General features: G+C 69.9%; 1 protein-coding gene across 1 annotated transcript; it reads left to right on the plus strand.

Annotated features, from left to right (window-relative positions):
- The first annotated feature begins 28 nt into the window (after nucleotides 1–28).
- On the plus strand, nucleotides 29–14,035 carry LOC141736883 (disks large homolog 4-like). The gene is made up of 14 exons (XM_074571530.1): nucleotides 29–233; nucleotides 1,515–1,568; nucleotides 1,684–1,734; nucleotides 2,187–2,311; nucleotides 3,801–3,970; nucleotides 5,252–5,388; nucleotides 6,615–6,759; nucleotides 6,994–7,132; nucleotides 9,835–9,991; nucleotides 10,868–10,970; nucleotides 11,043–11,157; nucleotides 12,532–12,707; nucleotides 13,787–13,823; nucleotides 13,955–14,035. Exons 1-13 carry the CDS (start codon nucleotides 96–98, stop codon nucleotides 13,813–13,815), a joined length of 1,539 nt encoding a protein of 512 aa, XP_074427631.1. The 5' UTR covers nucleotides 29–95; the 3' UTR covers nucleotides 13,816–13,823; nucleotides 13,955–14,035.
- The last annotated feature ends 37 nt before the right edge of the window (nucleotides 14,036–14,072 follow it).

The following is a 14,072-nucleotide window of genomic DNA, read 5'->3' on the forward strand; positions in this document are numbered from 1 at the left end:
CGGGGCCGGCGGCTGCTCTAATTGCTGGGGGTTAATTAATTCATTGCTGTTAATTATTGGGGGGGGGGGAGGAGGTGCCGGGGGTGGGGGGGCGCATGTGGGTGTGTGTGTCCCCCCCCCTCACCCCGGTGTGTGTGTCGTCCCCGTGTCCCCCCCCCCCCCCCCAGAAATACCGGTACCAAGATGAGGACAGCCCCCCCCTGGAGCAGAGCCCCGCCCACCTGCCCAGCCAGGTAAGCCCCGCCCCCCGGACCACACCCACCGGGACACGCCCACCCGGAGGTTAAGCCCCGCCCCCCACCCCCAAAAAAGGTGGGGGGGACCCCCCCCGGGGTGTCACGGAGGGGGCACGGTGATGTCACACAGGGTGTGGTGATGTCACAGGTGATGTCATATGGGCTGTGGTGACGTCATGGGGGTCGTGGTGATGTCATAGGGGCTGTGATGACATCACAGGCTTTGCCGTAGGGGGTGTGGTGATGTCATGTGGGTCGTGGTGACGTCACGGGGGTCGTGGTGATGTCATAGGGGCTGTGGTGACGTCACAGGCTTTGCCGTAGGGGGTGTGGTGATGTCATATGGCTCGTGGTGATGTCATGGGGATTGTGGTGATGTCATAAGGGCTGTGATGACGTCACAGGCTTTGCCGTAGGGGTGTGGTGATGTCATATGGCTCGTGGTGATGTCATGGGGATTGTGGTGATGTCATAAGGGCTGTGATGACGTCACAGGCTTTGCCGTAGGGGGTGTGGTGATGTCATATGGCTCGTGATGTCACGTGGAGTCAGATGGGCTGTGGTGGTGTCACGGGGGTCGTGGTGATGTCACAGGCAGTGTCATGGGGGGGTGGTGATGTCACAGGTGATGTCATGGGTGTCGTGGTGATGTCACACGGGGCGTTGTGATGTCATATGGGCTATAGTGACGTCATGGGGATCGTGGCGATCTCATGTGGGCTGTGGTGATGTCAGAGGTGACGTGATAATGGTAGTGGTGATGTCATATAGACCATGGTGATGTCATATGGGCTATAGCGACATCATGGGGATCGTGGTGGTGTCATAGGGGTTGCGGTGATGTCACAGGTGATGTCATGGGGATTGTGGTGATGTCATAAGGGTTGTGGCGATGTCACAGATGACGTCATATAGGTCGTAGTGGTGTCATGGGGGTCGTCGTGGTGTCACGTGGCTTGTGGTGACGTCACGGGCAGCGTCACAGAGGTCGCGGTGATGTCACGCGCTGTGTCGCGGGGGTCACCGTGGCGTCACGGGGGGTTGTGGTGATGTCACACGGGCTGTCGCGATGTCACAGGCGTTGTCATCGGGGGGGGGGGGGGCAGTGCTGACGTCACGGGTGTTGGTGGTGATGTCACGCGCAGCGTCCCGTCTCCATGGCAACCGCTGTTGCGGCGTTGCCGTGGTAACCGCGGGGTCGGGGGGGTCTGACGCCCCCCTCCCACCCCTTTGTGACCCCCCCTCCCCCCTTTGTGTGTGTGTGTGTCCCCCCCCCAGGCCAACTCGCCCCCCGTCATCGTCAACACCGACACGCTGGAGGCCCCCGCCTACGTGAGTTGCGCCCCCACCCCCCCCCCCCCCCAACCGGGTGACGTCACACCCCCCCTCCGTGTGATGTCACCCCCCCCCCGTGTGACGTCACCCCCCCTGAGCGCTGTCCCCGCAGGTGAACGGCACCGAGGGCGAGATGGAGTACGAGGAGATCACGCTGGAGAGGGTGAGACCCCCCCCCCCCGCCGGGACCCCCCCCCCGGAGCACCCCCACGTCCCCTTGGGACCCCCCCCAACCCCCTGACACCCCCCCTGGAACCCCAGGGTTGCCCCCAACCTCCCCCCCCGTAGCCCCCCCCATCTCCCCAACATCCCCCTGTGCCCCCCCCCAGTCATCCTGGGCCACCCCCATGGCCCCCCCCCCCCACACACATCCCCCCCAGCCCCCCAACAGCTCCCTGACACCTCCTGGGAACCCCCCAGCACCCCCCCACCAGCTCCGTGGCCCCCCCCCAGGACCTTCTGGGGGTCCCTGAGCCCCCCCCCCAGGTCCCCCCAGCATCCGTCCCCTTGTCCCCATCGTGGGGGGGGGGTGGGATCCCCCCAGCCCCACTGTGGGTGTGGGGAGCCCCCCCCCCCCCGGCGCTGATGGTGTGTCCCCCCCCCGCCCCCCCCCAGGGTAACTCGGGTTTGGGGTTCAGCATCGCGGGGGGCACCGACAACCCCCACGTCGGGGACGACCCCAGTATCTTCATCACCAAGATCATCCCCGGCGGCGCCGCTGCCCAGGACGGGCGACTCAGGTGGGACCCCAAACCCCCCCCCGGCACCCAAACGCCCCCCCCCCCCGGCACCCAAACACCCCCCCGGCACCCCCAAACTCCCCTGGCACCCCCTGAGACCCCCCCCGGCACCCCCAAACTCCCCCGACACTCCCCAAGACCCCCCCCGGCACCCCCAAACCCTCCTGAGACCCCATGGGGACCCCCAACTCCCACCCCAGGACCCCCCAGATCTCCCCCCCCCCGGCCCCCCCCCCCACTCAGGCCCCCCCCAGGGTGCCCTGGGACCATCCTGGGACCCCCAGAACCCTCTTGAGACCCCCCCCAGGACCGCTGGAGACCCCCCCGGGACCCCCCCAGAGCCCTCCTAGGGCCATCCCAGGAGCTCCAGGACCCCCCCAGACCCCCTCAGGACCCCCAGTCCCCCCCTCCCTAGGAACCCCCTGGACTCCTCAGCGCCCCCCAGCCCCCCCACGGCTCCCCGGCCCCCCCGTGCTGAGCGCAGCCTGTGCAGGGTGAACGACAGCATCCTCTTCCTCAACCTGGGGACGCCCTGAGACCCCCCCAGACCCCCCCGCGACCCCCTGAGACCCTCAAGACCCCCAGTGCCCCCCTCCCCAGGACACCCCTGGACCCCCCCAGGCCCCCCTAGCCCCCCACCTCGGCCCCCCGGCGCAGGGTGAACGACAGCATCCTCTTCCCCAACCTGCGACCCCGTGCCAGAACCCCCTGAGACCCCCCCCAGACCCCCCCAGGACCCCCCCAGGATGCTCTAGGACCCCCAGCCCCCCCTCCCCAGGGCCCCCCCGGCCCCCCCGTGCTGAGCGCAGCCCATGCAGGGTGAACGACAGCATCCTCTTCCTCAACCTGGGGACGCCCTGAGACCCCCCCAGACCCCCCCGCGACCCCCTGAGACCCCCCAGACCCCCTCAGGACCCCCAGTGCCCCCCTCCCCAGGACACCCCCAGCCCCCCCTAGCCCCCCACCTTGGCCCCCCGGCACAGGGTGAACGACAGCATCCTCTTCCTCAACCTGCGACCCCCCGCCAGAACCCCCTGAGACCCCCCCCAGACCCCCCCAGGACCCCCCCAGGATGCTCTAGGACCCCCAGCCCCCCCTCCCCAGGGCCCCCCCGGCCCCCCCGGCCCCCCCGTGCTGAGCGCAGCCCGTGCAGGGTGAACGACAGCATCCTCTTCCTCAACCTGGGGACCCCCTGAGACCCCCCCAGACCCCCCCGCGACCCCCTGAGACCCTCAAGACCCCCTCAAGACCCCCAGTGCCCCCCTCCCCAGGACATCCCTGGACCCCCCCAGCCCCCCCTAGCCCCCCACCTCGGCCCCCCGGCGCAGGGTGAACGACAGCATCCTCTTCCTCAACCTGCGACCCCGTGCCAGAACCCCCTGAGACCCCCCCCAGACCCCCCCAGGACCCCCCCAGGATGCTCTAGGACCCCCAGCCCCCCCTCCCCAGGGCCCCCCCGGCCCCCCCGTGCTGAGCGCAGCCCGTGCAGGGTGAACGACAGCATCCTCTTCGTCAACGAGGCGGACGTGCGGGAGGTGACGCACAGCGCGGCCGTGGAGGCCCTGAAAGAGGCCGGCGCCGTCGTCCGCCTCTACGTCATGCGCCGCAAGGCCCTGGCCGAGAAGGTGGTGGAGGTCAAGCTCATCAAGGGGCCCAAAGGTACGGGGGACCCCCCCCCCGCCCCCACCTCAGAACCCCCCCGAGACACACACACACCCCCCACACCCCCCCCAGGTCCCTGCAGGAACCCCCAAACCCAGGGACCCCCCCAGGGAGCAGCACGGGGACCCCCCCAAACCCAGGGACTGGCACTGGGACCCCTGAACTTGGGGACCACCCGTGGGATCCCCCCAGGGACCCCCCCAAAACTCCCAGACACGCCCCCTGCCCCCCCCCCGGGGTCCTTGCAGGAACCCCAAAATCCAGGGACCCCCCGGGACCACCAGGGACCAGCATCGGGACCCCCAAACCCAGGGACTGGCACTGGGACCCCCAAACCTGGGGAGAACCAGAGCCCAGCACTGAGACCCCCCCACAGGATCCCCCCAGGGACCCCTGAAACTCCCCGAGACCCCCCCGGGGTCCCTGCAGGAACCCCCAAACCCAGGGACCCCCTCGAGACCCCCAGGGACGAGCACCGGGACCCCCAAACCTGGGGAGAATCACAGGCCAATGCTGGGACCCCCATGGGATCCCCCCAGGGACCCCCAAAACTCCCAGACATGCCCCCCCCCCCCCCGGGGTCCTTGCAGGAACCCCAAAATCCAGGGACCCCCCGGGACCACCAGGGACCAGCACCGGGACCCTCAAACCTGGGGAGAACCAGAGCCCAGCACTGAGACCCCTGAACTTGGGGACCCCCCCACGGGATCCCCCCAGGGACCCCCGAAACTCCCCAAAAATCCCTCGGGGTCCCTGCAGGAACCCCCAAACCCAGGGACCCCCTCGGGACCCCCAGGGACCAGCACCGGGACCCCCAAACCCCGGGATGAGCACTGGGACCTCTGAACTTGGGGACCCCCATGGGCTCCCTTAAGGAACCCCCAAACCCAGAGACACCCCCCCCCCCCCCACAGGACCCCCAGGGACCAGCACTGGGACCCCCAAACCCAGGGACCCCCCCAGGGACCAGCTTGGGGACCCCCAAACCCAGGGACCCCCCAGGGAGCACCACCGGGACCCCCAAACCCGGGGAGACCCAGGGCCCGGCACTGGCACCCCTGGATCCCTTAAGGACCCCCCAGGCTCGGGGACCCCCTGGGGCTGTGACCCCCCCCCACCCCCAGGACCCCCATCCCAGGACGGGGACCTTTGGGGACCCCCCAGGACCCCCCCAAGCTGGGGACCCCCAGAGCCGACGGGGCGGGGGATGGGGGTGTGACGGGGTGTGGGGACCCCCCTGACCCCCCCCCCCGTGTCGTTCTCCCCCCCCCCCCCCAGGGCTGGGGTTCAGCATCGCGGGGGGGGTGGGCAACCAGCACATCCCGGGGGACAACAGCATCTACGTCACCAAAGTCATCGAGGGCGGCGCCGCGCACAAGGACGGGCGGCTGCAGATCGGGGACAAGATCCTGGCCGTGAGCGGGGACGGGGACACCCTGGGGACGGGGACACTGTGGGGACACCGTGGGGATGGGGACATCGTGGGGATGGGGACACTGTGGGGACACCGTGGGGATGGGGACATCGTGGGGACGGGGACACTGTAGGGACACCACAGGGACAGGGATATCATGGGGATGGGGACACCCTGGGGACATTGTGGGGACAGGGACATTGTGGGGACAGGGACACTGTGGGGATGGGGACACCGTGGGGACACTGTGGGGATGGGGACATCGTGGGGACGGGGACACTGTAGGGACACCACAGGGACAGGGATATGGTGGGGATGGGGACACCCTGGGGACACCACGGGAACAGGGACATTGTGGGGATGGGGACATTGTGGGGACGGGGACACTGTAGGGACATCATGGGGACAGGGATATCGTGGGGATGGGGACACCCTGGGGACACCACAGGGATGGGGACATTGTGGGGATGGGGACACCACGGGGACACCGTGGGGACAGGGACACGGTGGGGACACGGTGGGGATGTGGACGGGGACAGGGACGGGGACAGGGACGGGAACAGGGATGGGGACCTGATGGGGACATGGACAGGGACGGGGACAGGGATGGGGACACAATGGGGACATGGATGGGGACCCGATGGGGACACAGTGGGGACAGGGATGGGGACGGGGACAGGGACATGGATGGGGACATGGACGGGGACAGGGATGGAGACACGATGGGGACAGGGATGGGGACGCGATGGAGACATGGACAGGGATGGGGACACGATGGGGACATGGACAGGGACAGGGATGGGGACCCGATGGGGACACAATGGGGACAGGGACGGGGACAGGGACAGGGATGGGGACACAATGGGGACATGGACGGGGACAGGGATGGGGACATGATGGGGACAGGGATGGGGACGCGATGGAGACATGGACAGGGACAGCGATGGGGAAAGGGATGGGGACACGATGGGGACAGGGATGGGGACAGGGACAGGGATGGGGACGCGATGGAGACATGGACAGGGACAGGGATGGGGACACAACGGGGACAGGGATGGGGACACGATGGGGACAGGGACGGGCCGTGTCTCTCCCGGGGTGGCCACGTGTATGTCCCGTCCCGTCCCTTGCCCCCCCCCCCCGCCAGCCCCCAACTCGCCGGGTGCCCCCCCCCCCGCCCCCCCGGTGCCACCCCGATGCCACCACGGTGTCCCCTCGTCCCCGCAGGTGAACAACGTCAGCCTGGAGGACGTGATGCACGAGGACGCGGTGGCGGCGCTGAAGAACACCTACGACGTCGTCTACCTGCGGGTGGCCAAGCCGGCGGCCACCTTCCTCGGGGACACCTTCGCCCCCCCGGATGTCACCAGCTGTGAGGAGGGGACACGGCGGGGGGGGGGGGGGGGGGGGGTTGTGGTGTCCTGGGGGAGGTGACACACGGGGAGGGGACACCGCTGTCCCCGCTCTCCCCCGGCCCGTGGGACCACCCCCCGTCCCCCCCGTCCCCGCCGTCCCTCATCCCCTCTGTCCCTGTGTGTTGTCCCACCCCCCCGCTGTCCCCCGGCCCCCGTGTCACCACTGTCCCCGCTGTCCCCGCTGTCCCCAGCCTACTCGGCGCACCTGGACGCGGAGCTGGGTCCCCAGAGCTACCTGGGCCCCGAGTTCCCCCCCGCCATGACCCCCACGTCCCCCCGCCGCTACTCCCCCGGCCCCAAGGACCTGCTGGCCGAGGACGACGTCCCCAGGTACCGTCCCCCGCTGTCCCCAGCCTGTCCCCGAGGTCCCCAAAGGCACGTCCCGTGGTGTCCTGCCGTCCCTGGCGTGTCCCCGGAGCCTGGGGGCGTCCCCAAAGCCTGTCCCTGGGGTGTCCCCAGCCTGTCCCCGAGGTCCCCAAAGGCACGTCCCGTGGTGTCCTGCCGTCCCTGGCGTGTCCCCAAAGCCTGGGGGCGTCCCCAAAGCCTGTCCCTGGGGTGTCCCCGCGTCCCCAGGCTGTCCCCAGGGTCCCCAAAGGCACGTCCCTGGGGTGTCCCCGTGTCCCCTGGGCTGTCCCCAGTGTCCCCAAAGGCATGTCCCTGGGGTGTCCCCCTGTCCCCAGGCTGTCCCCACCACGCCTGGGGTGTCCCCATGTCCTTGGGGTGTCCCCAGAGCCTGTCCCTGAGGTGTCCCAGTGTCCCCAGGCTGTCCCCAAGGTCCCCAAAGCCTGTCCCCGGAGTGTCCCAGTGTCCCCAGGCTGTCCCCAAGGTCCCCAAAGGCACATCCCTGGGGTGTCCCCCTGTCCCCAGGCTGTCCCCACCATCCCTGGGGTGTCCCCGTGTCCTTGGGGCATCCCCAAAGCCTGTCCCTGGGGTGTCCCCGCGTCCCCTGGGCTGTCCCCAATGTCCCCAATGGCATGTCCCTGGGGGTGTCCGCCTGTCCCCAGGCTGTCCCCACCACGCCTGGGGTGTCCCCGTGTCCTTGGGGTGTCCCCAGAGCCTGTCCTTGGGGTGTCCCCGCGTCCCCAGGGTGTCCCTGTGTCCCTAGGCTGTCCCCAAGGTCCCCAAAGCCTGTCCCCGGAGTGTCCCTGTGTCCCCAGGCTGTCCCCAAGGTCCCCAAAGGCACATCCCTGGGGTGTCCCCATGTCCCCTGGGCTGTCCCCAGTGTCCCTAAGGGCATGTCCTGGGGGTGTCCCTGCACCCTCGGGGTGTCCTGCCATCCCTGGGGTGTCCCCAAAGCCTGGGGGTGTCCCCAAAGCCTGTCCCCAGGGTGTCCCCGCGTCCCCAGGCTGTCCCCAGGGTCCCCAAAGGCACATCCCTGGGGTGTCCCCTGGGCTGTCCCCAATGTCCCCAATGGCATGTCCCTGGGGGTGTCCGCCTGTCCCCAGGCTGTCCCCACCACGCCTGGGGTGTCCCCGTGTCCTTGGGGTGTCCCCAGAGCCTGTCCCTGGGGTGTCCCTGCGTCCCCAGGGTGTCCCTGTGTCCCCAGGCTGTCCCCAAGGTCCCCAAAGCCTGTCCCCGGAGTGTCCCTGTGTCCCCAGGCTGTCCCCAAGGTCCCCAAAGGCACATCCCTGGGGTGTCCCAGTGTCCCCAGGCTGTCCCCAAGGTCCCCAAAGGCACATCCCTGGGGTGTCCCCATGTCCCCTGGGCTGTCCCCAGTGTCCCTAAGGGCATGTCCTGGGGGTGTCCCTGCACCCTAGGGGTGTCCTGCCATCCCTGGGGTGTCCCCAAAGCCTGGGGGTGTCCCCAAAGCCTGTCCCCAGGGTGTCCCAGTGTCCCCAGGCTGTCCCCAAGGTCCCCAAAGGCACATCCCTGGGGTGTCCCAGTGTCCCCAGCCTGTCCCCGAGGTCCCCAAAGGCACGTCCTGTGGTGTCCTGCCGTCCCTGGCGTGTCCCCAAAGCCTGTCCCTAGGGTGTCCCCGTGTCCCCAGGCTGTCCCCAGGGTCCCCAAAGGCACGTCCCTGGGGTGTCCCCGTGTCCCCTGGGCTGTCCCCAAGGTCCCCAAAGGCACATCCCTGGGGTGTCCCCCTGTCCCCAGGCTGTCCCCACCATCCCTGGGGTGTCCCCGTGTCCTTGGGGCATCCCCAAAGCCTGTCCCTGGGGTGTCCCCACGTCCCCTGGGCTGTCCCCAATGTCCCCAATGGCATGTCCCTGGGGGTGTCCGCCTGTCCCCAGGCTGTCTCCACCACGCCTGGGGTGTCCCCGTGTCCTTGGGGTGTCCCCAGAGCCTGTCCCTGGGGTGTCCCCGCATCCCCGGGGTGTCCCTGTGTCCCTAGGCTGTCCCCAAGGTCCCCAAAGGCACATCCCTGGGGTGTCCCCATGTCCCCTGGGCTGTCCCCAGTGTCCCTAAGGGCATGTCCTGGGGGTGTCCCTGCACCCTAGGGGTGTCCTGCCATCCCTGGGGTGTCCCCAAAGCCTGTCCCCAGGGTGTCCCAGTGTCCCCAGGCTGTCCCCAAGGTCCCCAAAGGCACATCCCTGGGGTGTCCCCGTGTCCCCAGGCTGTTCCCACCATCCCTGGGGTGTCCCTGTGTCCTTGGGGTGTCCCCAAAGCCTGTCCCTGGGGTGTCGCCGTTTCCCCTGGGCTGTCCCCAGGGCCATGTCCCAGGTGTGTCCTAGTGTCCTCAGGCTGTCCCTGTGTCCCCAAGGTCCCCAAGGCCATGTTCCTGGGCTGTCCCTGCTCCTTGGGGTGTCCCAGCATCCCGGGGGTGTCCCCGAAGCCTGTCTCTGAGGTGTCCCCGTGTCCCTGGGGTGTCCCTGTGTCCCCTGGGCTGTCCCCAAGGCCACGTCCCGGTGTCCTCAGGCTGTCCCCATGTCCCCAGGGTTCCCAAGGGCGTGTTCCCGGGGTGTCCCACCGTCCCTGGGGGCGTCCCCGTGTCCCTGCCCTGTCCCTGAGGGCCCATCCCTGCTGTCCCCCCCCCATCCCCGGGGCGTCCCCTGTCCCCGGGGCTGTCCCCACCCCGCTGTCCCCGTCCCCAGGGAGCCGCGGCGCATCGTCATCCACCGGGGCTCGACGGGGCTGGGCTTCAACATCGTGGGGGGGGAGGACGGCGAAGGCATCTTCATCTCCTTCATCCTCGCCGGGGGCCCGGCCGACCTCAGCGGGGAGCTGCGCAAGGGCGACCAGATCCTCTCCGTGAGTGCCAGCCCCACGGCCAGCCCCACGGCCAGCCCCACGGCCAGCCCCACGGCCACGTGGCCCCACGCTGCGCAAGGGTGACCAGATCCTCTCTGACAGTGCCAGCCCCACGGCCACGTGTCCCCATGGCCAGCCCCACGGCCAACCCCACAGCCACGTGTCCCCGCGGCCAGCCCCACGGCCAGTGTCGTGTCCCCATGGCCACTTGTCCCCACGGCCAGCCCCACGGCCAGTGTCATGTCCCCATGGCCACATGTCCCCACGCTGCACAAGGGCAACCAGATCCTCTCCATTAGTGCCAGCCCCATGGCCATGTGTCCCCATTGCCAGCCCCATAGCCAGCCCCATGGCCATGTGTCCCCATTGCCAGCCCCATAGCCAACCCCATGGCCATGTGTCCCCATAGCCAGCCCCATGGCCACATGTCCCCACAGCCAGCTCCATGGCCAGCCCCATGGCCAGGTGTCCCCACGGCCAGCCCCATAGTGTCATGTCCCCACGGCCATGTGTCCCCACGCTGTGCAAGGGCGACCGGATCCTCTCTGCTGGTGCCAGCCCCACGACCACGTGTCCCCACGGCCAGCCCCACGGCCACGTTGTCCCCACGCTGTGCCATCTGGGCAACCAGATCCTCTCCATGAGCGCCAGCCCCACAGCCACGTGTCCCCACGGCTGTCCCCATCTCTGTCCCCAAAGTTACACAGCCCCGTCCCCGTCTTCATCGCCGTCCCCAATGTGGTGATGTGTCCCCCTCCCCACGGTGACACGTCCCCACAGCTGTCCCCCTCCCCGCGGGGCCGTGTCCCCGTCGCGACACCGTGTCCCCACGGCCGTCCCCCTCCCTGCGGTGGGTGACACGTCCCCGTCCCGCAGGTGAACGGGGTGGACCTCCGCAGCGCCACGCACGAGCAGGCGGCGGTGGCACTGAAGAACGCCGGCCAGACCGTCACCATCATCGCCCAGTACAAGCCCGAGGGTGAGCCGGGGAGAGGGGTGTCCCGGAGGGTCCCCGGTGTCCCCGGTGTCCCCTGACCCCCCGTCCCCGCAGAGTACAGCCGCTTCGAGGCCAAGATCCACGACCTGCGGGAGCAGCTGCTGAGCAGCAGCCTGGGCTCGGGCAGCGCGTCCCTGCGCAGCGACCCCAAACGCGGCTTCTACGTCCGGTCAGAGGGGACACTGGGACATTGGGGACACTGGGGGACACTGGGGACACTGGGGACACTGGGGAGATCCAGACACACGGACACACACGGACACATGGGGCTCGGGCAGCGCGTCCCCGCGCAGAGACCCCAAATGTGGCTTCTATGTCCAGTCAGAGGGGACACTGGGGGACACCGGGGACATTGGGGACATTGGGGGGGGACAGGTGGGACACTGGGATAAACCGGGGGACATGGGGGGACACTGGGGAATGTCACAGGGAGACACGGGGGGGCGTCCCAGGGGGACACGAGGGGTCAGGAGGGGACATGGGGGTACTCTGGGGGACAGCAGGGGGGTCACAGGGGACAGTGGGTGACACGGGGGACACTGGGGGGGTGGTGGCAGGGGACACTGGGGGGTCACAGGGGTCAGGGGGTGACACTGGGGGGGGTGGCAGGGGACACTGGGAGTCACTGGAGGGGTGCCAGGGGACACTGGGGGTCACTGGGGGACGCTGGGAGGTCACAGGGGTCAGGGGATGACACTGGGGGGGTGGCAGGGGACACTGGGGGACGCTGGGGGGGTCACAGGGGTCAGGGGGTGACACTGGGGGGGTGCCAGGGGACACTGGGGGTCACTGGGGGGGTCATGGGGGTCAGGGGGTGACACTGGGGGTGTGGCAGGGGACACTGGGGGGTCACAGGGGTCAGGGGGTGACACTGGGGGTGTGGCAGGGGACACTGGGGGTCACTGGGGGGGTCACGGGGGTCAGGGGGTGACACTGGGGGTGTGGCAGGGGACACTGGGGGGTCACAGGGGTCAGGGGGTGACACTGGGGGGGTGCCAGGGGACACTGGGGGTCACTGGGGGGGTCACGGGGGTCAGGGGGTGACACTGGGGGTGTGGCAGGGGACACTGGGGGGTCACAGGGGTCAGGGGATGACACTGGGGGGGTGGCAGGGGACACTAGGGGTCACTGGGGGGGTCACGGGGGTCAGGGGGTGACACTGGGGTGTGGCAGGGGACACTGGGGGGTCACAGGGGTCAGGGGATGACACTGGGGGGGTGGCAGGGGACACTAGGGGTCACTGGGGGGGTCACGGGGGTCAGGGGGTGACACTGGGGGTGTGGCAGGGGACACTGGGGGGTCACAGGGGTCAGGGGGTGACACTGGGGGGGTGCCAGGGGTCACTGGGGGGTCACGGGGGTCAGGGGGTGACATGGGGGTGTGGCAGGGGACACTGGGGGACACTGGGGGGTCACGGGGGTCAGGGGATGACACTGGGGGGGTGGCAGGGGACACTGGGAGTCCCTGGGGGGTGGCAGGGGGCACCAGGGGTGTCACGGGGGCCGGGGGGGGGGTGACAGGGGGGTGACGCGCGTCCCCGCAGGGCGCTGTTCGACTACGACAAGGCCAAGGACTGCGGGTTCCTGAGCCAGGCCCTGAGCTTCCGCTTCGGGGACGTCCTGCACGTCCTCGACGCCTCCGACGAGGAGTGGTGGCAGGCGCGACACGTCCTGCCCCCCGGGCAGCCCCCGACATCGGCTTCGTCCCCAGCAAGCGGCGGTGAGGGCGCTGGGGGCCGGGGGGGGGGGCACTGGGAGGGACCGGGGGGGCGCTGGGGACACTGGCAGGCGAGACACGTCCTGCTCCCCCCACCCCGAGCACTGGGGGGAGACACTGGGAGCAACTGGGGGGGCACTGGGAGGCAGTAGGGGGGGACTGGGAGCACTGGGGGGGGGTACTGGGAGCACAGGGAGCTCTGGGGGGGTACCGTGAGGCAGGAGAGGGGTACTGGGGGGGCACTGGGAGCTCTGGGGGGGGCACTGGGAGCACTGGGGGGGCACTGGGAGGCAGTAGGGGGAGACTGGGAGCACTGGGGGGGTACTGGAGCACGGGGAGCTCTGGGGGGGTACCGTGAGGCAGGAGAGGGGTACTGGGGGGCACTGGGAGCTCTGGGGGGGGCACTGGGAGCACGAGGGGGGGGTACTGGGAGCACGAGGGGGGGGTACTGGGAACACGGGGAGCTCTGGGGGGGTGCTGTGAGGCAGGAGGGGGGTACTGGGGGGACACTGGGAGGCAGTAGGGGGGTACTGGGAGCACTGGGGGGGTACTGAGGGGGCACTGGAAGGCACTGGGGGGGCTCTGGGAGCACTGGGGGGGGTACTGGGAGCACTGGGAGCACTGGGGGGGGGGTACCGTGAGGCAGGAGGGGGTACTGGGGCGGCACTGGGAGCACTGGGGGGGTACTGAGGGGGCACTGGAAGGCACTGGGGGGGCACTGGGAGCTCTGGGGGATACCGTGAGGCAGAAGGGGGATACTGGGGGGGCACTGGGACCCTGGGGGGGTACTGGGGGGGGCACTGGAAGGCACTGGGGGGGACACTGGGAGCATGAGGGGGGGTACTGGGAGCACTGGGAGCTCTGGGGGGGGTGCTGTGAGGCAGGAGGGGGGTACTGGGGGCGGCACTGGGAGCACTGGGGGGGTACTGAGGGGGCACTGGAAGGCACTGGGGGGGCACTGGGAGCACTGGGAGCTCTGGGGGGGGTACCGTGAGGCAGGAGGGGGGTACTGGGGGGGCACTGGGACCCTGGGGGGGGTACTGGGAGCACTGGGAGACCTGTCCGGGCTCTCTCCGGCGCAGGGTGGAGCGTCGGGAATGGACGCGGTTAAAGGCCAAGGTGAGACACCGCCCCCCCCCCCCCCGCCCCCCCCCACCTTCCCCCCCCTCTCCGGGACCCCCCCCGGGCCCCCCCCCCCCGCCCCCCCCCTCACTCTGCTCTTCTGCTTCTCTCTGTCGCTGCCCCCCCAGGATCGGGTCCCCGGATCGGGCTCCCAAGGTGGGTGCTGCCCCCCGGCCCCCCCTGCTGCCCCCCCCCTCAGTGCCCCCCCCCTCAGTGCCCCCCCCCCTCAGTGCCCCCCCCCTCAGT

The sequence above is a fragment of the Larus michahellis genome, unplaced genomic scaffold (genome assembly GCF_964199755.1).
Source record: "Larus michahellis unplaced genomic scaffold, bLarMic1.1 SCAFFOLD_594, whole genome shotgun sequence".
Classification (NCBI taxonomy): Eukaryota; Metazoa; Chordata; class Aves; order Charadriiformes; family Laridae; genus Larus; species Larus michahellis.